This window comes from Ostrea edulis, chromosome 2, assembly GCF_947568905.1.
Source record: "Ostrea edulis chromosome 2, xbOstEdul1.1, whole genome shotgun sequence".
Taxonomy (NCBI): Eukaryota; Metazoa; Mollusca; class Bivalvia; order Ostreida; family Ostreidae; genus Ostrea; species Ostrea edulis.
Genome location: NC_079165.1, coordinates 23,030,574 through 23,052,656, shown reverse-complemented (window position 1 = coordinate 23,052,656; position 22,083 = coordinate 23,030,574). Strand labels below are relative to the sequence as shown.

The window sequence follows — 22,083 nt, the reverse complement described above, 5'->3', positions numbered from 1 at the left end:
ACTCAGACTTCAGCTTGATATTTTTTCTAGAAATCCAAACCTGGAATGTTATAATTCTTGAATTACATTATAATCATATTATTCTTTTGTAAGAAATCAGAAAGAGGCTTAACTTAATGAAGAAATAAACATTTTATTTAAATCAATTTATTTGTATATCTAGATATAATTTACAATATATTTACAAATAATTCAAGTCATACATGTGACAATCATGTTAGACCAAGAATGAAGTTTTAAAAAATATTGTGACACACAAGAACTTGATACAGGTGCAGACATTCAATACGTAGCACTGCTGATCTGTAGCTGAGTTAAAATTTCTTGGGTCGGCCATGATTAGAATCTATTTAAAGTAGACAACCGCAGGTAATGTTTAACAAATCCATTCCTCAACGTAACCAAATTAAAAAAAATAAAACGACATTCACAAGAACAGTTGCTCAATATAAGATAAATGCATTCAGTCTCATTAATGTTTTTAACTCAATCTTCCTAATATTTAAAACTGATGAATACTGAATGACTTTGAAACAAACATATCACAGATGAAGCATGCATTGGCAGCTAGCCAGGAGTTCTCCTCATAATAAAAAGTTGATTTCCCTGCTTTTCATTCCTCTGTTGTAGTCATTATCAGGGTTAAGTACAGATGTGCTGTGGTTGGTTGACTTTTCTTTCCACTTGAGATAAATATTTGTCTGGTATTCCAGCAGCCCTGCAAAAATAAGAAAACCAGAATTAGACCAACAGATCAATATGTGTATTATTGATATCGATATGTGTATTATTAACATCAATATGTGTATTATCATGCAACAGTGATTTTGTCACAGCCCCTGTTTTCAAAATATACATATTTGTACTATTTTATATTATGGTATATAGTTTTTTAAGACTGAATATGACCTTAAAAATCTTCTAACCTTGCCATTTGCATCTTTGTATAATGCAACTGCAAATCTGATTATGCAAGCAACCCTAACACTTTGAAGACAGAATTTTAGTTTACAAACAACTAGCAGCACTCTGGTTTAAGCACATTGTATTTGGACTTTGTAGATATAGTGAAACACAGCAAGGCACCACATAACATACACAAATGGACATTTCTCTTGTGTGCACAAAACACAGCAAACCGAACAGAACTTTCAACTCAAAGAGTATTCTTACTTCCTGATGAATTCTTGTTATCAGTTTTTGATTTGTATTTTTAAAGTTTGCATTTTTCTAAAATTAAAATTTTGTGTTGAAAGTTCTTGCAACTTTCAGAATATTTTAACTAATATGTTTAATATTCTGATAGTGCTTCTGAATGAATTAGCTCAGACTGCTGAACAACAAAGCTTTTTCTCTGCAACAATTTCGCACCTGATGTTGCATTGTCTTATGCAACAACAACATTGACTTTGTGAGCAACATGACCTATATATTTCTCTGGAATGCCTGCATCTCTGTGGTACAAAGAAATGAAATTATTGTACTTCATGTGTAAAAAATGTCAACAGCTACTGCGAAAGTTTTTCTAAAATATTGATAGTATTTTAGTTAAACTTTAGGCAAATTTTCTGTACCTCAGTTCACTCAGCTTCTTCTTTTTCACTTCCTCTAATTTCTGTCGCCTCTCCCGTGCCTCCTCATCTAACTTAACACCCTCCTCAAAGAATGCATTCCTCTCCAGAACGCGGACCTGCTCCTTGTCACGGATCTGTTTCCTGACGTCGTCCGCATGTGTTAAACGCTTCTTTCTGGATTCCTGTTCCTCTCTCTTTTCTTTCTCCACCAACTCCTTCTGAGCCCTACATTAATACAAAATATGAAACAATATCTGAACTCTACTTTTTTATAGATACAAGATACGAAACAATTATCAATATGGATTGGACAGAATGGATACTATTTTCCCAATGGAAAGAAAGATGACTGATTACGTATTAGTCAAGACTGCAATAAGGTCTTTGTTTTGATGAGGAACTAAGACTGATTTCTGTTAGAAAATGCACATAAGAACTGATTATTAAAGACTTTCCGTACCTGAGCACTCTCTCAAACTCTGCCCGTTCTCTCTGAGCCTGGACTGCCAGGAAGTGTTCTTTCTGCTGCATCTGTTGAGAGCGAGCATGTATGAGTGAGACTTCCATCTCTGTCTTCTTTACGGCCTCTTCCGCTTCTTTCTTTCTCCATTCTCTCTCGGCTTGCTCTTGAGCTCGCTTGGCTCGGAGGGCATCGCGTTCAGCCTGCTCATCACGGGCTCGTTCCTGAAGGGCTCGTAGCTTGGCTGTTTCTTTCTCCTTTTCAATTCGGATTCTCTCTTGTTCCTTCTCAAATGCAGCTTCTCTTTCCTAATTAATGCAGAATTTTCATTTTCAGTGTCATTTATGATATATGCTAAATGATATATATGCATCAAGAATTTTACTTGAAATGGAATACTTGCATTACATTTAAGGTTTTTAGGCACTGGCCAAATTTTGGCATGTTTATGACAGAAATTTATACTTACTGCTTTCTTCTTCATGTATTCCACCACCTTGTGTTCCTCTGCGACTTCTTGCTCTTTTTTTATCTCACGACGACGGAGCAGATCCTCATTGGCTTTATTTAAGTCCTCCTGGTTAAGAAAAGCAAAATACAAATGAATTTCATTGATTAATCATGACAAATGACACGGAATAGAGGATGTGCAGGTACTAATTATACAGTGTGTGTATATTTTACCCGCAGTGACAGCTGCTCGGCATGTTTCTTCTCCAGAGACACTTTGTCCTCATCCATCATTTTCTCAATGTATTTTTGCATCTGGATATTTTCCTGGTCCTTCCTCTCCAGATCAAACAGTCTCTCCTGCTCATTCTCCTGAATCTGATCAAGGAGTTTTGCAGCTCCCAAGAGTCGTTCCCCTTTCCTCTTCTTTTCAATCTCCTCTTGGATTGTGATGGCATTTTGCCTGTCCACTTCCATCATCACATCCAGCCTCTTGTCTTCCTCCATCATCTCACCCTTTATATGTTTCTTCTCCAGGATCTGTGCATCTCTGATTGCATGACATTTAGCATTGAGGATCAACTATAGTAAAAGATAAAAAATCCTTTAGTTATTTTGATAAACATCAAACATTTAATAACCCATTTTAGTCACCATTTAAGGAATAAATAATAAATATAAAAAATAATTAGTCAAATTACACCTGGTAGCTCTTGATCAGAGCTTATGTTGTTATTGAACATACAAAAACCTGACAATAAATAAAGATTATATCTATCTATCTGTATGTCTCTCTAATCCATATCCATTCATCTATCTATCAATAATTTTAAATCCACATGCTATATATCAGAATTATATCATCATTTTTGTTTAATAATTCTATATACAAATATATGAACACCTACCTCATTTAAGTGTTTAATCTCATCCTCCTGCTCCTGTCTCATGGAATTAGCCTTTGATAACAGGTGTTCAGCATTCTCTTTTGCTTCTTCTTCCAGATCATTTAACTTCTCATTCTTTCTTCTCTCCATATCCCTTTGTTTCATCATATTCTTTCTCTGTTGACTGGCCTCCTAAATGAATATTAAATGCAAGTTAACATTAATGGATGCAAGTTAACATTAATGAATATTATGCAAGTTAACATTAATGAATATTATGCAAGTTAACATGCATTAATGAATATTATGCAAGTTTACATTAATGAATATTATGCAAGTTAACATTAATGAATATTACACGAATCAACATCAACGATCTGCACACACTGAATAAATACTCTGAAGAAATCAAACTCAGCCATATGATATCACACACATTAAGGTTTTAATTTTCCCCATTATGGCTTTAATGACCCCATGAAAACCTTAATTAATTAGTATTTAGGTACACTACCATCATTTCCTCCTTCTGGCGCTTCATGATAGCTTCCTCAGCCTCTCTCTGCTCTTTCGTTTTGACTTGAGCCTCCATAACAATTCTGTAGAATTCGTGACGAGGAAGGATCATTGAATTCCCAGATGGGTCCTCTCCAGGGACACTGTCAAAATAAGAAAAGAACTAAAAACTCTGTCATTATTAATACATACACCTTATTTTGTTTCAAAGATTCGTTAGACTTGATAAACAACTTGTATCGTACATTAGATTTCTTATAAGATCCTTTGTGATGACTTGAACTGTTTCTTTGTCATTTTTTCCCCTCTTTGAATTTTTTCTCTTTGCACTTCTTTCTCTAGCTAGTTCTTCAATGGAAATTCCTTGATCCATTTTGTCCTTTAACATTTGATTTCTCTGTTCCACATGGTTGGGTGCACCAAATAATGTCTCGTCCACTTGTGATGTGTGACTGACTACTCGGTAATTGCGTGTTTTTGCTCTCCTTGAAGATGACGAGGAAGCAGAACTTCCTGCTGCTGAAATAGCACTGCCAGGCTGAAAATTATTAAGAAAGGTTGCATTCAAATGTAAAATATTAGGAATATTCCTACCTTTTCAAATACCATAGATGTACATTTTGAATTGTATTTTCCATATATGTGCTGATTGTGTACCATATGAAACTACAATTGATTAATATATCAGATCATGTTTTATATTTACATCAACACTGCACTGTGTTAATTTTTAAAGATAATTTAAAAGAACCATTATCTAAGATAATCTTTGCTTCACTGTGTCGATGATTTTCCCCCCACATCCAATTAAATCTATACTATTGTAACAAATTCATAAAATCATCAGGAAAACTGAATAAAAGTTAACAAATGAAAATTTCAATGACATATTTTACGATGAACAACAAACGAATGATTGACAACATGCAAACAACAGTTATTGGGATTAAGCTGTTGATTCGGATGTTTGATTTCAGATAATTTGTAGTTATGTACATTGTATTTGATATACAAAGTTAGAATCTTCATTACTTACCATACTGTGTTATTTGTTTCTACTCTGTTTTTCCTTAAATCCCTGAACTTTATTGTGACAGTGCCTGCGCGGCCTGCTGCTATTTACAGACGGTAGCTATGGTTGCATAATGGCTGTCGGTAACAAAGGACGCTAACTCTTGCACTAAGAGAAAATTATACATCGTACTGAATAATTTCGTGATTTACAGTTAAAACTTTTAATGAAAATTTGCGATTTAAAGACCTTTAAAACATTACTTTATCATTTTAAAGAAAAGTATAAAATTCAAAATTGCTATAAAATAATAGAATAAAAGCTATATTAACATTATTAGTACTTAAGATCTTCGTCTCTATAACGTTTGGCATATAAAGAAATATTAAAAATATCCTATAAAAACCAAAGTATTATTTCAACATTGAAGCAAACAAAATGTCATGCTGTGTGTTGATGAAAGTCAGAAGTTTGGGCAGTATTTCTCGCCAGTCCCTTTGTAGTTCGTATTTTTATTAGTTTTTATATGCTGACGTAACTACCGTTTGAGCAAATGCAGCTACATACATCTTTTTTTTTAATGTTCATAATCGGTGTGTGGATGGGATTAGAAAGCTCAGCAGAAACAGCTTACAGTATTTAGCCCTCTCCCAGGGTTTTATTTTAAATCATGAACAATTGAAGTCCTCAGACCTGTATGAGGCTCTAACACATTAACAATTATAATTACAATCATGTATACATGAATGTGGTTGAAAAAATTATATACTGTGTAAAAGTGTATTTATCACAGGGGCCTGTCACGAAATATTTGCATTCTTTTATATATGACCCTTCTCTATATATAAAATAAATAATATTTTATATATAGTGAAGGGTCATATATAAAAGAATGCAAATATTTCGTGACAGGCCCCTGTGGTTTCACATGAAAAGAAGAAAAAGTGCTAAAATGTCTGATACTTCTGCAAATATATTAATCAAAACAAAAACACTCATGATGTGCATTGGATTTCAGCCTCCTTCCCTCTTATGCCGCAACATTGATATGAAATTTCTTGATTGTGTTGTAAAATTTATGGAGACAAATCGCATTATGCTGAATGTGTGTCACACTTATTTAGCATTGCACGGAATTTAATTGCCATTATTTTCAATGAAGACACCAAAACATCTGTTTATGGTAATGTTTACTTTCTTGCTAAAGAGGGATAATCACGTTTTAGCGAGAAGATCTCACTATAGGGGAAGTGTTCCCAACCTGTTTATTGAATTTCTGCTGCATTTACTGCATATTTGAAATCTTTTCATTAAATATCAACAGAGGGCTTTGGCGATAACTGTGTTGATTTAGATACAATTAGAAAGTAACTAATTTCAGTTAATGTCGCAATTTTGCTTCAAAACTAATTTGAATATGTCCCTTCCTGTAGAAAAAACACTACTCCGTTATGTCCTCCTAGTAACATCCTCCATTTGATTTCAAGCAATACCTGTCTTAAGCTTTTACAAAAATTTATATTTCCTGGATATTTGAGCATTATTTTGATATGATTTTCATTAATCAGAAGATCGAGAGCTTTAGAGTTGAGCTGATTGATATTTGTTTCAAATTTTTGTTTATGAAATGAAGCCAAACATGTTCATGACAAACATTTGATATTGAGATATTCAGAGGCTTAGAATGAATTACTTCAGCAGAATTTTAAAGAGTGGAAATTCAAAATCGATGTTAATTTAGTGTTATAACTTCTGAATCCAAATTTTGTGATCGATCACATACTGAAATGAATGATGATTATTGATCAAATTTATAGTGAAAAGAAATACTGAGGTACTGATTGATTTATCAGTTTATTTTAAGTAAGTACCTGGATTTAGATATATTGAATTATTTCATGATTTCATACTGGTTTTTATTGTAAACATTTAGTACATTTTATTATCAGTCATGTAATTTTGCATTTCCATGCTGTTTAGAACACCTTTGCACAAGAGCTGCAAAACATGAAGACAACAATAGTAAGGGTTCCAATGCTCCCAAAACAAATGCTGATATTAGAGCTGCAAGGAATCACATGTTTTCTGAGGAAAAGAAAAGACAATTGTCACTAATCCGACGAGTTGAGAAGATAAAAGTAGAATACTATGGAATACCAGAAAGTTGTACGCTTTGGATGAACAAAGACCTGTCCAGTCCATATAACTGTGCCATGCGTAAGTCACCCTTTTCTGTTTTAGTGGTGCATGAGGTTGTCGAAGTGTGTTTATGTTGATAAATCTATGTAACAAAGACCTGTCCAGCCTGTATAACTGTGTCGTGTGTTACGGTGCATAAGTCACTTTTTACCGGTGCATGAGATTGTCTAAGTGTGTTTGTATTGCTCACTCTAAGTAATTGTATAATGTAGTTGTGTTTATGTTGAGCAATCGAATTAATCGAATAATGTAGCTACTGCAAATCGCATTTTATTTGCAAAAACATTATTTACGCATAATTTTTAAAAAATTTAGTTCTTGCAAATAAAGTCTTAAATATATATATAGAAGACTTGAGCAACAAATGATGATCTTCAATAGTTACGTTTCGTGAATATATTCATGTACATCATTGTATACTTGCGAAAAATAAGATATCCGGGGAAATAAAAGTGATCTACCATCCATACCATTAGAATAAACAGCCATTGGTCTGTAAAATCGTGATACGTGGTATATATGCAATATTAATGTAAACATGAGTGTCATGTTACTATAAATAGGAATGCCATGTTCTTGTAGACATGAAGTCTAACATCAAAGCCCTGGCAGCCCTAGCTGTGGTGAATGGAGAAGTATGGGACATGCATCGGCCCTTGGAGTCAGAGTGTTCTCTGCAATTCCTTAAATTCAGAGACAATGATCCAGAATTGCTAAACAAGGTAAGCTGAGACAGGGGGTCAAAATTTAAGTATGTGCCTTTCCAATTTTCCGTAGACAAAGTATATGTTATAAAGCCATTGGTGTTTCCTCACAGGCATTCTGGAGAACAGGTTCATTTTTGATTGGCTACATCTTTGACCGTGCATTTAAAGACAGCCACAGAGTAAATGTGATACGATTTCCTAGTAACCCTGTTGGTAAGGTTCATGACTTCTAATTTTTGATTTGTGTATAGCTTCTTGTGCTGTAATTATATATATATATATATATATATATATATACTGTGTATATATATACATATAATATACATGTACACTGTACAGATATTGGATGTGATAGTCAAATAAATAATATCAATATTTGAATGATTTTTTTCAACATTTTGTGTTCCATGAGTATATTTTAAACATAGGGACTTTTAAAAAAGTTTGATTAATATTCAGCTATATATCTGGTTTTTGTTTCTTCATGCCAGTTGAAGATGGCTACTTCTGCTGTGACCTTGACCTAGGAAGTATGAATTCTTGGCAGCCATTACCTGTAAGTGAACACCGACTCTTTTAAAATGAAGTAATGATTGTCACAGATTATATATATTTAGTTTGTGAAATGAATTGACATGTTCAGTGAAATATAACAGTATAAATGTATTAATAACAAACTTCACCGCTAGAAACTTTGATCGTCTGTTTTTACACGGAGAGGGTTGTTGATATTGACAGTGTACTTACTTTTGTGACCCCAGGATGAGATGAGAGCATTGTCAATGTTGGGGACCAGTCTTGCCAAAGAGGACTCGGTATTTGAGAGACTGGAGGTGGATGAAAAGTTGGCTTTAGAAATGTTTAAAGACAATGAGTACAAGTGTGATCAGATACCCGCCATTGCCAAGTCTTCAGCAACAGGATCTAAGGTCACTCTGTACCGATTCAGAGATTATGTGGACTTAACATCAGGACCTCTTGTAGCCAGCTCCCTCTTCATTTCCCAGTACAACATTGTCAAGGTCAGGGTCAAAAGTGAAAGTAAAAAAAAATTATAAAGTTGAGAGCCAGGTCAAACATCTGATTAGCCTTAATATGTAATACATATCAAAGATATCCAGATGCTTTAAGGGCTTGTGCACCAAATGACAGATACTCTTCAATTAGAATAATTTTCTGAAAACTGCATGTGGTTTAGGTGATCCAAATGATGTTGCTGATAAAGTACTAATGAAAAAATTGTTCAGTTACTGTTAAAGCCATGTTTGACTTGTGGTATGGTATAAGATTTAACAAAATGGTTCATTAAAAAAGTATGAATTGTCTTAACTGACTCTATATCGTACAAAATAAGTAAAAATGACTCATTTCTGTTAATTAAGTGAATTTGATGTGATTTAATGAATAATTATAAAAGAAAATTAGAATTTTATATGACATAAGGAAATATTGGAGAAGGAACAAAGTTTATAGAGAGGAAATAAACATATGGTGTGACTTATCGTCAGCTCAGTTTATACGATATCAAAAATGTTAGTACAGTCATAATTGAACTACCATAACCAAATTGCATTTTACATGTGAAATGGAATTATTTTCAGATGTTTCCTATGAAGTGTTCTGTAAATGGGGACATCGTCCGAGTTCAGGGAATAGCTCTGCCTCCGGAATTACAGGTACTCCTTTGTAATATACAATTCATGTCAATTTGTAACACAGATGTTTCCAATGACAAGTATCTATGATAATTCCCTATTCATTTATCCGTTGTTCTAGCACACAGGCAGGGTATGCTGATATGTGCTTTTCCGTCTGTCCATCACACGAGTAGTTGTTTTCTGACTTCTCCCTGCGCTTACAGTTTCAGCAGAATGATCTCCATTGGATGGAATTCTTAATTCAACAGACTTTTTCTGGCTTGCCTGGACACACTGATTTATAGTGTGAAGTTGTACAATATTGATGGCTACAGGTCCTTCTGGTTGATTTCCTATAGAGTTATGTCCCTTGGATTAGTACACAATCATAATTTCCCCTACTTTGATTTTCTGTGAGATAAAGAGCTGACAAGTTGCAGGACTAGTTTGTGATGGTACCAGTTGACTCCCGGCACAATGATGACATTTGGACTTTGTATGGAATTGAGTTTTCCTTACAGTCTTTTAGCTACTTGTATATGCTTTATATAAAATTAATGAGCTGACATTTCAGAGTGTGCAGTTGTACTGTATATATATTAGTGAGGTAAAAGGTGAAGTTTACATTTTGTTCCCATTGACTTACACTTATACTTCAGAGCATTGTTACAGCCTTTGGCCTTTGACATTTTATGGATTTCAGCTTTTTAACATACACTATATATACATTTTGTACAGTCTACAGATATTGAACTGAGTTTAATTGTATAGATGTTTTTATGGACCTGTTGTACATGTATATGACTCTTGTTCTATATTGGAATGTTGGGGAGGGGGGGGGGGATCCTTGCAACAAATCTATAGACTAAATTTAATATCTGGGAATATTTCCTGTTATTAAATCAATTCACTGCTGTTTAAAATTACCCTTCGTACATACATGTAAACAATTAAGTATTGCACAAATTTTCAGGTTTTTCTTAATTTTTTGGGGAAAATACTATTTACTGTATTTAAATTCCAGATTCACTATAAGGCATATGAATTACTTAGAGAGAGAGCGAAAAGAATGGTGAGTTGAATTAATTATACATTGTGTACATCATAATATAACCGCCGTAAAATGGCTGAAATATTGTCAAAACGGCGTAAAACCCCAATCAATCAATACAAAGGTATTCTGATGTAACTTTGGAGAAATTTTATAAAGCTGTTTGTCCAACGCTGTGTATTATTGTGGACCATTAATCGACTGTATTTCTTTTTCCTTCCAGGGTATTGACGATCCATACAGAAAATCAGTGATGTGAACAATGATATATCTAATAAAGTGTTGTTTTCATATCAATGCTGTCTTGTCTTAGACATTCAAGTTTTATGTGATGCAAGTAAAAGTGAATGAAGTAAATAAATTCCTGTGAATTCCTTTCCAGTAAAAGTGAATGAAGTAAATAAATTCCTGTGAACTCCTTTCCAGGCCTCAAGACCATATACATGTAGTGAGAATATTCTTGAGTCTAAATTTCAAATCCAGCTAACTTTTGAATTAATTTTCATAAACAAATAGAATTTTCAGTACATTGTATATGTTTGCATTTGATTTTTTTTTTTTATAAACCTGCAGTTTTTTAAACATCTGTGCTAGATAAATCTTAAGATATACACAGTGACTGTACATGTATTTAAAGTAATCAAAATTTTGATTTATTGCAATTGGTTTTTGTCTGTCGTTGTCCGTCGTGCGTTAACAATTTAACATTTTAAACTTATTCTTAATAACTGCCAGTCCAATTCTTTTCAAATTTGGTATGAAGCATCATTGGGACAAGGGGGACATAAATTGTAAATTAAGCATCCCTGAGGCCCTAGGGGCGGGGCAAAAATCAATTTTCAAAAATCTTCATCTCAAGAACCGCACAAGTGTAAGAAAAATTAAATGCATGGTGATGGAGGGCAAGAAGGCCTCTACCAAAATTGTAAATTCCATGATCCCTGGGGTAGGGGTTCTGACCCCAGGGTGGGGCCAAATTTGTTATATAATGTTATATACATGTAGTGTTTATGTGTAAAACACTTAAATAACATCTTCTTTAGTGCTGTTGATACTATATTGACACTAAATAGATATTTAGAAAGAGCAGGTAGTCCTTTACCAAAATTGTCAATTTGATGATCCCAGGGGTAGGGGTTTTGGTGTCCAAGTGGGGCCAAAATGGTCGGTTATTAAATGTGTGAACAATAGACATTTTTAACTTCTTCTTGATAACTATCATTCCAATTCTTTTCAAATTTAGTATGAAACATTTGGAACAAGGAGGATGTAGATTTCATGATCCCCGGGGTAGAGGTTGACCCCAGGGAGGGGCCAAACTTGGTATATAGTGCCAAATGGATAGAGCAGGTAGTCTTTTACCAAAATTGTAAATTTGATTTTCTCCAGAGTTAGGGTTCTGACCCCAGGGTGGGGCCAAACTTAGTGTTTAGTATGTATGTGTAAGTTTGCTGATACTGTATAAAATCTAAATGCATACTTAGAGATAGCAGAAAAGGATGTACAAAAAAATGGTGAATTTCATAACCCAGGGTTATGACTTCAGGATGAGTCCAAATTAGTCATATCTTTTGATATTTCAATGTTAATACATGTACACCTATTATTTAAAGCCTTTCATCAGTGTATGCATTTTTGAGGGCAGTGAAGTTTTAAGAACAAATCTTGTTTATACTGTTGCTGAACATTAGAATTTAGCTTAGATATTCAGAACAGGAAATTTTTTCTAGATTTCATAGCCCATGGAAGTAGTCATACTTTTTCACTAGTATCCAGGTGACCGATAAGGCCTGTGGGCCTCTTGTTGATCTTGGAACCATGTTTGACAAGGTTCAAGTCATGCAAATTTAACAAAAAGGGGAAACATATGTCTTACTTTGATGTAAGTTTGTCACGTATAAACAATTTGTAAAATATTTAAAGATGAATGTTCAGAAGTCTAAACAACTACTAAATGCTACTCTTACAAATTTCATTGTTTATTATAATATTATTTAACGTACGTCATATATTTTCTCTGAAAATACAAATTAAGTCAAAACCTGGAGACTAACACCTTAAGGTTTAAATTACGGATGATTCTCACGAGTGGATACCATGCAGTATTCAATTGGGTTTACATCTACATCCAAAAGTATAAGCCCGTGGGGATCCGGGTTAGAATAGGTCCTCAGTACCCCCTTGCTTGTTGTAAGAGGCGACTAAATGGGGCGGTCCTTCGGATGAGACCGCAAAAACCGAGGTTACATGTCACAGCAGGTGTGGCACGATTAAGATCCCTCCCTGCTCATTGGCCATAAGCGCTGAGCATAGGCTTAGATTTTGCAGCCCTTCACTGGCAGTGGTGACGTCTCCATATGAGTGAAATATTCTTGAGGGACGTAAAACAATATTCAGTCAATCAATCAATCCAAAAGTATAAACTTTATGAAATAAAACAGATCACCAACACATCATGAGAATGCAGTTTTAACTAGTTGACTGGTTTTGACCATGGGGGAGGTCTTCATTAGAACTATTATACATGAAAATGTGGCTGATGTTACTAAAAACAATACTAAACATTTTGTGGAATTGCTTAACAATGCAAATACACACATATTGGTTTACATAGTTTCTCGAGTTTTTATATAAATGATATAGCACCTTGCATTTTATATAAAAACTTGAGACAATGTGAACTAATATTGTGTGTGTTTGCGTTGTTAAGCAATTCCACATTTCTGTATTTTTTATTTTCTCTGAAAGTTAAAACTTTACCTTGCTATGAAGAGTTCTTGTACGATTTCTGAAATAGGTTTAAAAGTTAATTTTGTAACAAGAGCTTTGCAAGGCATGGCATATCCCTTCACAATGTATGTCTACAAACTAAATTTTCTGTGAAGTCCCACTGTAACCTTGACCTATTGTCCCCAAATTCAATATGGTTCTTCCTCTCTTGATCACAAAGATACACATACATGTAAAGTATGAACTCAATTGAGCAAACAAATGTGGCCTGTCAAGCATCTACAAGCTTTTTCTATGAAGTCCTGTAGAGACCTCAAAATTAACAAGTATAACAAACCTACAGGTGAAGTATGAAATCAAACGAGCGAAAAGTAGTGTCAACAAGTTCAGTGTTACACATACCCACACAGTCCTGTTACTATATCCCCTCGCACAATGAATTGTGAGGGGAGGATATAATATAACTATACTTTGTATATCAGCTTGTTTAGATTACCTAACTAACAACACAAGGGTTGACAATCATAAATTTTGATGTAAACTATAGTGCACAGTTGATAAATCTTAAGTGTTTGTGAAATTGACATGCCACGTTGTTTGAACATTGAATTTGTGTTCATTCATTTACCCTTACTTACACATACATGATTGATGTCATCTCGCATGTTCAGAACCTGTACATTTGCAATTCTCTGGTCTTTCAGCTAGTTTGAACCATTAACAGATCATCAAGACAGCTGATGGACTGCTGCCCCATGTAACGATCTGGGTTCCTAAAAAAAACTTTCAGGGTTGTGAGGGACAGTTTTGAGTAATTCGATCCTCTTACACATCAGCAATTCAGGATTATAAGTGGTAACTGCGTTTTTCACAGCTGCTGTGCCTTTCTGTGGTTGAATGTTTTTATCCCCCGCAGCAACACGGAAAGGGACATACAAATACCGGTTTCCATCCCACTTCACTTCGTGGACGCAACTCCTCAGAAACCGCTCAATGGATTTTGTTCATATTTTGTAGGATTGTTAGTTACCATCATTACAGCGCCATTTTGATTCGACAATTTTTACAGGAGTAATCCGAGTTATGGGACTTTGTTGAATTTGTATGTATGCTACACTTTAGGAACATTTTGTCGATGTAACTCCTTGGACCGCTATGGATTTTGTTCAAATTCTGCAATATTGTTTGTCACCATACGTAGTTGATCATATTCCACCACAATTTAGATTTTACCACTTTTACAGGAGTTAAGGGACTTTTGTGCTTCAACTTTTTTTGCAGCGGCAGGAAACATATGGCTATGGGTAGCAATCTTGTATGACCTGTAACCCAAGTGACTGCCTTCTATCATAAGTTGCATCCTATGGTTGTGAGTTTTTTTAGACTTGGTACTCTAATTGACTGCATTGTAGGATAAGTGTTTCATTCCGTGGCCGAGTGGTTAGAGCATCACGCTCAAAATCACACGGCCTCTCACCTCTGTCGGCGCAGGTTCAAATCCCGCTCGCGCCGGTAAGTGAGAAAGTTTCCCAGTTTACTTTCGGAAGGTCAGTGGTCTCTTCCCAGGTGCATTGTATCTGGGTTCTCTCTTCCACCAATAAAAACTGGGCGCCACCAGATAACTGAAACATTGTTGAGTGTGGCGAAAAACATCAATAGAAAAAAAAAATTATGTGGTAACGAGTTTTTTTTACTTGGTACTCTGATTGACTGCATTGTAGGACAGTCGATACTCCATTCCTGTACAAACTAGAGTAGATTTAAATTCAGGTTTATCAATTTATTTCAACATTTACAAGTATACAATATTACAAACATGATGCATATCAAAGATGACAGGAGAATGAAGTCCAAAGAAAGAAGTTTGGATAGAAGTAAGAGATCGGAACAAGTCGTGCAATTTAACATGTACATTACTTAAAATTGTCAGTAAAATCAAACTCTAGTACACCAACACTTCTATTTTGCTGTCAATTAAATTCTCTGGAAATGGAGACAATAATTCACAGTAATTTGTACGCACAACACTTGATTTTACTGTTGTGTAAAATACATGTGTGTGACTAATGGAAATATCGGACATTTTCAATGTAACAAAAACTCTAAATGAACAGGAAATGTAGAGTCCTTCCGAACCTAAGGATTCCCCAGGTTCAGTCATCGTTTGCCCCCTGTCCATGAACCTCGGGCACCAACAATTCTCGTGGCATCATATCTCTCTCCGATATCTCGGAGTCGCGAGCTAGAGTTCTCCCCTGAAAAATACATAAACAATATTATTTCAAGAAGATCAGTCACAGTAGTTTTGTTATAGATGATGTTTCTAGTGGACTTACAGAAAAAAATGTTGGATATTGCTGTGTATTGGATATTGTATATTGTTGTGTATTGGATATTGCTGTGTATTGGATATTGTGTATTGGATATTGTTGTGTATTGGATATTGCTGTGTATTGGATATTATTGTGTGTTGGATATTGTTGTGTTTTGGATATTGCTGTGTATTGGATATTGTTGTGTGTTGGATATTGCTGTGTATTGGATATTGCTGTGTATTGGATATTGCTGTGTATTGGATATTGCTGTATATTGGATATTGTTGTGTATTGGATATTGTTGTGTATTGGATATTGCTGTGTATTGGATATTGTTGTGTATACAAATACACTGTATATAATACAGCTGAACGTTCACACTGAAAACGACTGATATTATTACAAATTTTTTATGTAAAATTGTAGATTTCCCACTGTTTGGGAGGCATCGCAACATCTATTCTGGTGAACATTCCTTAATAAGTATCGTGGGAGGCATCATAACATCTATTCTGATCGACATTTGACATTCCTTAACTAGAACTAGACTAATATCCCCCGCGGGGCATATAAGATGATGGGAAATATTTAATGCAAGCACATTGGATATTTTCACATTATCTATAGGGCAATCAATGTGAATGCAGAACTTATGAGCGTAAAACAGTATTAGAAATAAACTCTGGACAAATTGTGTCTATTACTACAAGTACAACCAAACCAGAAAATGTCCGTAACTTCCATAACTGTTAAAATATTTCAATGAAAATAGAAGATGCACAACTACATTATATATACAAGATGAGAATAAAGTTTGAATCAAATCTGTTCAACGGTATTAGAATTAAACTCTGGACAAAGTGTGCAACCCCCAAAATGAAAAGAAAATGTGCGTAACTTCTATAACTGTTAAAATATTTCAATGAAAATAGAAGATGCACAACTACATAATATATAAAAGATGTGCATAAAGTTTGAATGAAATATGTCCAGCGGTATTAGAAATAAACTTCGGACAAATTGCGTCTACGGACAAACGGACGAAGTGATTCCAGTATACCCCCCAAACTTCGTTTGCGGGGGGTATAATAAGTATCGTGGGAGGCATCACAACATCTATTCTGATCGACATTCCTTAATAAGTATCATGGGAGGCATCACAACATCTATTCTCATCGACATTCCTTAATAAGTATCGTGGGAGACATCACAACATCTATTCTCATCGACATTTGACATTCCTTAATAAGTATCATGGGAGGCATCACAACATCTATTCTCATCGACATTCCTTAACAAGTATCGTGGGAGGCATCACAACATCTACTCTCATCGACATTCCTTAATAAGTATTCGGTAAACATGGAAAGTTATTTAGAAATGGCTAGTTATAATTCTGAACAAGGTGCAGGTCCAGTTCAGTTATTTAGAAATGGCTAGTTATAATTCTGAACAAGGTGCTGGTTCAGTTCAGTTTGTGATGAAAATGACAAGTGTCTGAACGACTTGTTCAATCTCCAGACACTGTTTTAATATTTGTTTTTTAGATGAGTGTTAATATTGGCATATCTCTATTTTAGAAAGATGTTATAAAAGTTAAAGAATAATTCACACTGTAGCTGAACTTTGTACTTCCCCATTTTCATAACTGTATGTACCTTACTAAGGATTTTAAATTGCAACTTTGAAGACTGTATCCTTTGATATACATTTATCGTATCTGTAGGTGCAGAATACGGATTTACGTCACCAGCTACGTGTTTTATCATTACTGTACCTTGATCCGAAGAACTGACAGGTGTGGATCATTCGATGAAATAAGATGCTTGCATTTAATTTGATCGGATGATCCACACCTGCCAATGAGACGTGATCCAACTCTTTGTATCAAGTTACTGTAGTAATGATAAATTCATCCTTTAATATAAAATAAACGTAAATGTACATGTATATATATTTACGTTTATAAGATAATAAATTTATTCCAAATTATTAAAACACAAACCTTCAAGGAAATTATTTTTTGCGTATGCAGTTTTGTTTGTGACACAGTCAATCATTTTCCACAAAAAACATGCGTTGATGCATTGTGATGTCATCAATTCCAGAGACAGGATATGGATTCAGATCACCACAGTGTGGTGATCCGGAAAGTCGGATCACACTTCAGTGAATTTTACAGTATCAAAACGTATAATAAAAAAGAAAGCTATGTGCACATCATGTTCCTATCCAGTGTAAAGTATGAAAGATTGCCAATCTACAAGCATGTGTAGTGATGTGAATAAATCTTTGTAAAATGCTCCTACATAAATAAGAAAACGTTTAATTTAAAATCAGATATGATTTCTAGAATGTAAAATAGTAAATGACACTTAAAACTTCTTCTAAGATAGATACCGACCTGTTGAAAACTCGTAAGAAATTCCTCTGCAGCAGCCACCGAGCTGAACGTTGCACGGAAACCCTGTCTAACAGGTTCATCAGTGGCAAAATCGATAGGGTGCCACTCACAGAAACGGTGACCCTTCTCACTGTAAGAGAAGAACTCAATCTTAGTACGTCATTTATTTGATATTCAACGAGTACAGAATGAATGTACTATCATTACAATTTAATTGGTTACATTATTGGAACAGTAATGTTTATTTACAGGATGATGTTGGACTCCATGGCAATGAGATGGTTACAAAGATCTTCCTTTTTGTCTGTGGTGAAGGTCACTTTGTTTGCATTGACATCATCATCATAAATAACTCTCAAAACACCCGTCCCACAGTTCTGAAACAAAACAATTATGTCTGTAGACCTGACATCATTATTATAGATAACCCGGAAAACACCAGTGCCCCGGTTCTGAAACAAAACAATTACATTTGTATAATAGTGCTACATAACCTTTGATAAGTTTTGTAAAAATGTCCACTATACTCGAGTTAACCAGCTCTCACCAAACATGTGATAACTGCAAAGAATCTTGCTCCATTAAGGGCGAGATTTTTATCGGCGGTGCAACAACCCAGATTTTGACAACTTTCCCATACAACACTCGTCTATATATTGTTTGTTTTGAACAAAAAAAACGCTTCTCTTCAAACATGTACATGTAAAACAAGAATGAAATCATTTATTAAAATGTTGACTTTAAAGCTAGCATTAGTTATAAAAAGACAAGAATTTTACAAAACATATTCAGACATTTTCTTTGCAGAAAAGCTAATTGAAATCCCATTTCATTTCAAGCAAAAATTACACATCGGACTTTTGTCAATTTTGTCCAACTAAGTACTTTGATAATGTTTACTAATCAATTTGAATTCATGATCACACAATTTTAGCTTATTGATCAATATCCGATCGTTTGAAAATAAGAACTATCTTATTTTGTTTAATTATTTGATCTTTTTTTTAAATAGACAGTTCATTCCATCAATCATTTCGAGTTCATAACATCAATCATTTTGATTTCATGACATCTTTAATAATTGGTATTTTATTTTGTAAACTAAGCTAGTATAAAGGTTTAATGATGAATTCTTTTGCATTTCCTTGATTTACACGCCTTTTATACAGTAACTCACTACAAGAAGCATGATGGTGAAAAACAGCATTGTTGCTTTGAATAAAGAGACAAGTATTCATAAAATATGCCATGAATTGTTTAATGTACTTTGGTAATTATGAAAAAGGATGATATTGACAATGATAATTATGCATGTTTAAGCAGATCAGTTCATCAAAAATGTGATGATTTTAAAGATGCACAGTGACAGTTGGGTTTTTGTTTGGTGTTTTTCTCATGAAAATCTAGGAAAGCATGAGAATTCATTACCCATGCACGCAAGTGTGAGATGGGGTTGAAAAGGGTGAGACTCATATTCAAAGCAGGAGACTTCACATGCACGTATACAAGTTGTCAGATTGAACTTTGTAGCAAATACAGCTGCACATTTCCTCTCCGCAGCCTGTATCTCATTTTCCTCTACATTAATCACCATCTCCTGCAACAGTAAACACTTAAAATGGTGGTCCAAATCGCTCAATATTGTTGAGGACAGATGACTACAAGCAATGTATATGTGTATATATTTAACCTTGCTGGGAAGGGCAGTAAACATGATAAACAACATTTCTCACCTTCCAGTTTTGGTTCTCCAGAACATGAAATGTCACTCTTTTCTCTAGCAAGATTTCTTCAACATCATCATACTCATCATCATTTTCTTCTTCCTCCTCCTCCTCTTCTTCTTCGGAATCTTTCTTTTCTGGTCTTGCTTGTGATGCTGTGTCTGGAATAAATTTTGAAGTTATTCCAGAATGTTCCCAACAATTCAAAGAACTAGAAAACTAGTATTCTTTATTTAGAATACATGCACAGCCTAACCCTGTAAACCTGATGTTGCTTGTATTGAAATACATATAATTATATGTATACTCTGAAATTTCCTGCTGTGATATCTATTGTTGTGATATCTATTGTTGTGATATCTGTTGTTGTGATATCTATTGTTGTGATATCTGTTGTGATATCTATTGTTGTGATATATGTTGTGATATCTATTGTTGTGATATATGTTGTGATATCTATTGTTGTGATATCTATTGCTGTGATATCTATTGTTGTGTTATCTATTGTTGTGATATCTGTTGTTGTGATATATATTGTTGTGATATCTATTGATGTGTTGTTGTGATATCTATTGTTGTGATATCTATTGTTGTGATATCTGTTGTTGTGATATATATTGTTGTGATATCTGTTGTTGTGATATCTATTGTTGTGATATCTGTTGTTGTGATATCTATTGTTGTGATATCTGTTGTTGTGATATATATTGTTGTGATATCTGTTGTTGTGATATCTATTGTTGTGGTATCTATTGTTGTGATATCTATTGTTGTGATATTTATTGTTGTGTTGTTGTGATATCTATTGTTGTGATATCTATTGTTGTGATATCTATTGTTGTGTTGTTGTGATATCTATTGTTGTGATATCTGTTGTTGTGATATCTATTGTTGTGATATCTGTTGTTGTGATATCTATTGTTGTGTTGTGATATCTATTGTTGTGATATCTATTGTTGTGATATCTATTGTTGTGATATCTATTGTTGTGATATCTATTGTTGTGATATCTATTGTTGTGATATCTATTGTTGTGATATTTATTGTTGTGTTGTTGTGATATCTATTGTTGTGATATCTATTGTTGTGTTGTTGTGATATCTATTGTTGTGATATCTGTTGTTGTGATATCTATTGTTGTGATATCTGTTGTTGTGATATCTATTGTTGTGTTGTGATATCTATTGTTGTGATATCTATTGTTGTGTTGTGATATATATTGTTGTGATATCTGTTGTTGTGATATCTATTGTTGTGATATCTGTTGTTGTGGTATCTATTGCTGTGATATCTATTGTTGTGATATCTGCTGTTGTGATATCTATTGTTGTGATATCTGTTGTGATATCTGTTGTGATATCTATTGTTGTGATATCTATTGTTGTGATATCTATTGTTGTGATATCTGTTGTGATATTTATTGTTGTGTTGTTGTGATATCTATTGTTGTGATATCTGTTGTTGTGATATCTATTGTTGTGATATCTGTTGTTGTGGTATCTATTGTTGTGATATCTGTTGACCTGATATTTAACGCTAGTGTATAAAAATATCAACCCTCAGCGAAAGAATGGTAGAGCTTTTTCATTCTTTACACATGTACAAGTTTGTATCAGTGTTCAATGCAATGAAGTTTAGTTGAAGTCTATCCAGGGTTCCACATGAGTCTCTTCAATGTGGTGCTCCATCACAGGAAACCATGCATATTTAATATAGTTTTTTTGTTTCATTTTCTTCATAGAATATCATAGTATTAAATTCTAACATAAAAGTTGGAGCTTAATGTTATTTTGTTTATATTTTAAAGTAAAGGTCACAAGGTCAAATATCATGGTATAAAGAAAGGTAAAAAAAAAAAAGAAAAAAGAAAGGTCTTTTCATATTAAAGGAATCAATATACAAAACATGAAAGTAGAATACAAGTACTTAAGGAGAGGTGGTTACCTTTTCTTAAAAGTAGGTCAGACTCCCAAGGTCAAAAACTTTGATACCAGAAAAAAAGGCCTTGTGACAAGGAATGGACAATGAAATATGAGAGTCCCATCGATCACCATTTAGAAGTTATGAGTTTTAAAGGTCAAAGTTTTAAACAGACACAAGAACAAAATGCCCCACAATATTTTATACATAGGCATAAATATAAGTCTGTATTTGGGGGCTATCAAATATCAAATACTGAAGTCATTGAAATTTTGTATGCAAAGAATCAGTAGCTACATGACCCCCCCCCCCCCCCCCCCCCCCCCCCCGAATAAAAACTTTAAAACTCTAAAAGAATGATGGACAGAGTGATGTAAAGGGCAACCAATGGCCTACACCATACCATGAGGAGAGGTATAAAAGGAGCGTACCAGACTGTGGATTCTGTGTCAAGACTGGAGGGGGGCTCTGTTGACTCTGTGGCAGGACTTGAGACG

At 34.2% G+C, this 22,083-nt stretch overlaps 3 protein-coding genes across 5 annotated transcripts in view; 1 reads left to right on the top strand and 2 right to left on the bottom strand.

The window, feature by feature from the left end:
* Window positions 1-131: 131 nt before the first annotated feature.
* On the bottom strand, window positions 132-5,078 carry LOC125678757 (cilia- and flagella-associated protein 45-like). Of its 2 annotated transcripts, none has more exons than XM_056156432.1 (9): window positions 4,924-5,078; window positions 4,133-4,425; window positions 3,886-4,030; window positions 3,393-3,563; window positions 2,719-3,066; window positions 2,504-2,611; window positions 2,035-2,342; window positions 1,575-1,799; window positions 132-1,454 (listed from the first exon to the last, which is right to left on the bottom strand). In XM_056156432.1, exons 1-9 carry the CDS (start codon window positions 4,924-4,926, stop codon window positions 1,388-1,390), a joined length of 1,668 nt encoding a protein of 555 aa, XP_056012407.1. In that variant the 5' UTR covers window positions 4,927-5,078; the 3' UTR covers window positions 132-1,387. The 2 variants fall into 2 exon arrangements, with proteins under 2 accessions (XP_056012407.1, XP_048773385.1); XM_048917428.2 differs by having other exon boundaries at window positions 132-718.
* Window positions 5,079-5,315: 237 nt separating this feature from the next.
* Window positions 5,316-10,790, top strand: LOC125678379 (39S ribosomal protein L39, mitochondrial-like). 2 transcript variants are annotated; one of them, XM_048916808.2, is made up of 9 exons: window positions 5,316-5,401; window positions 6,880-7,116; window positions 7,681-7,820; window positions 7,916-8,018; window positions 8,297-8,361; window positions 8,567-8,827; window positions 9,407-9,481; window positions 10,467-10,514; window positions 10,717-10,790. In XM_048916808.2, the coding sequence occupies exons 1-9, from the start codon at window positions 5,338-5,340 to the stop codon at window positions 10,750-10,752; spliced, it is 1,029 nt and encodes a 342-aa protein (XP_048772765.2). In that variant the 5' UTR covers window positions 5,316-5,337; the 3' UTR covers window positions 10,753-10,790. The 2 variants fall into 2 exon arrangements, with proteins under 2 accessions (XP_048772765.2, XP_048772766.2); XM_048916809.2 differs by lacking the exons at window positions 10,467-10,514; window positions 10,717-10,790 and adding an exon at window positions 9,582-10,261 and having other exon boundaries at window positions 5,317-5,401.
* A 4,198-nt stretch (window positions 10,791-14,988) lies between these two features.
* LOC125678378 (E3 SUMO-protein ligase RanBP2-like) overlaps window positions 14,989-22,083 on the bottom strand; it is a 57,495-nt gene continuing 50,400 nt past the window's right edge. Inside the window, exons 33-37 of the mRNA XM_048916807.2 lie at window positions 22,018-22,083; window positions 19,676-19,827; window positions 18,192-18,319; window positions 17,943-18,072; window positions 14,989-15,478 (exon numbers count right to left, since the gene is read on the bottom strand). The exon at window positions 22,018-22,083 is cut by the window's right edge and continues 91 nt beyond it. Coding sequence (XP_048772764.2) covers window positions 15,377-15,478; window positions 17,943-18,072; window positions 18,192-18,319; window positions 19,676-19,827; window positions 22,018-22,083 — 578 coding nt within the window. The 3' untranslated portion in view covers window positions 14,989-15,376. The remainder of the gene's footprint in view (window positions 15,479-17,942; window positions 18,073-18,191; window positions 18,320-19,675; window positions 19,828-22,017) is intronic.

Coding starts and splice junctions, on each gene's coding strand:
- LOC125678757 (XM_048917428.2), bottom strand. Junction 2,612..2,718: donor CCGAGCAGCTGTCACTGCGG/GTAAAATATACA, acceptor TTTCTTAACCAG/GAGGACTTAAATAAAGCCAA. Junction 1,800..2,034: donor GAGTTTGAGAGAGTGCTCAG/GTACGGAAAGTC, acceptor GTATTAATGTAG/GGCTCAGAAGGAGTTGGTGG.
- LOC125678379 (XM_048916808.2), top strand. CDS start 5,338: ATGTCATGCTGTGTGTTGATGAAAGTCAGAAGTTTGGGCAGTATTTCT. Junction 8,019..8,296: donor ATTTCCTAGTAACCCTGTTG/GTAAGGTTCATG, acceptor TCTTCATGCCAG/TTGAAGATGGCTACTTCTGC. Junction 9,482..10,466: donor CTCTGCCTCCGGAATTACAG/GTACTCCTTTGT, acceptor TTTAAATTCCAG/ATTCACTATAAGGCATATGA.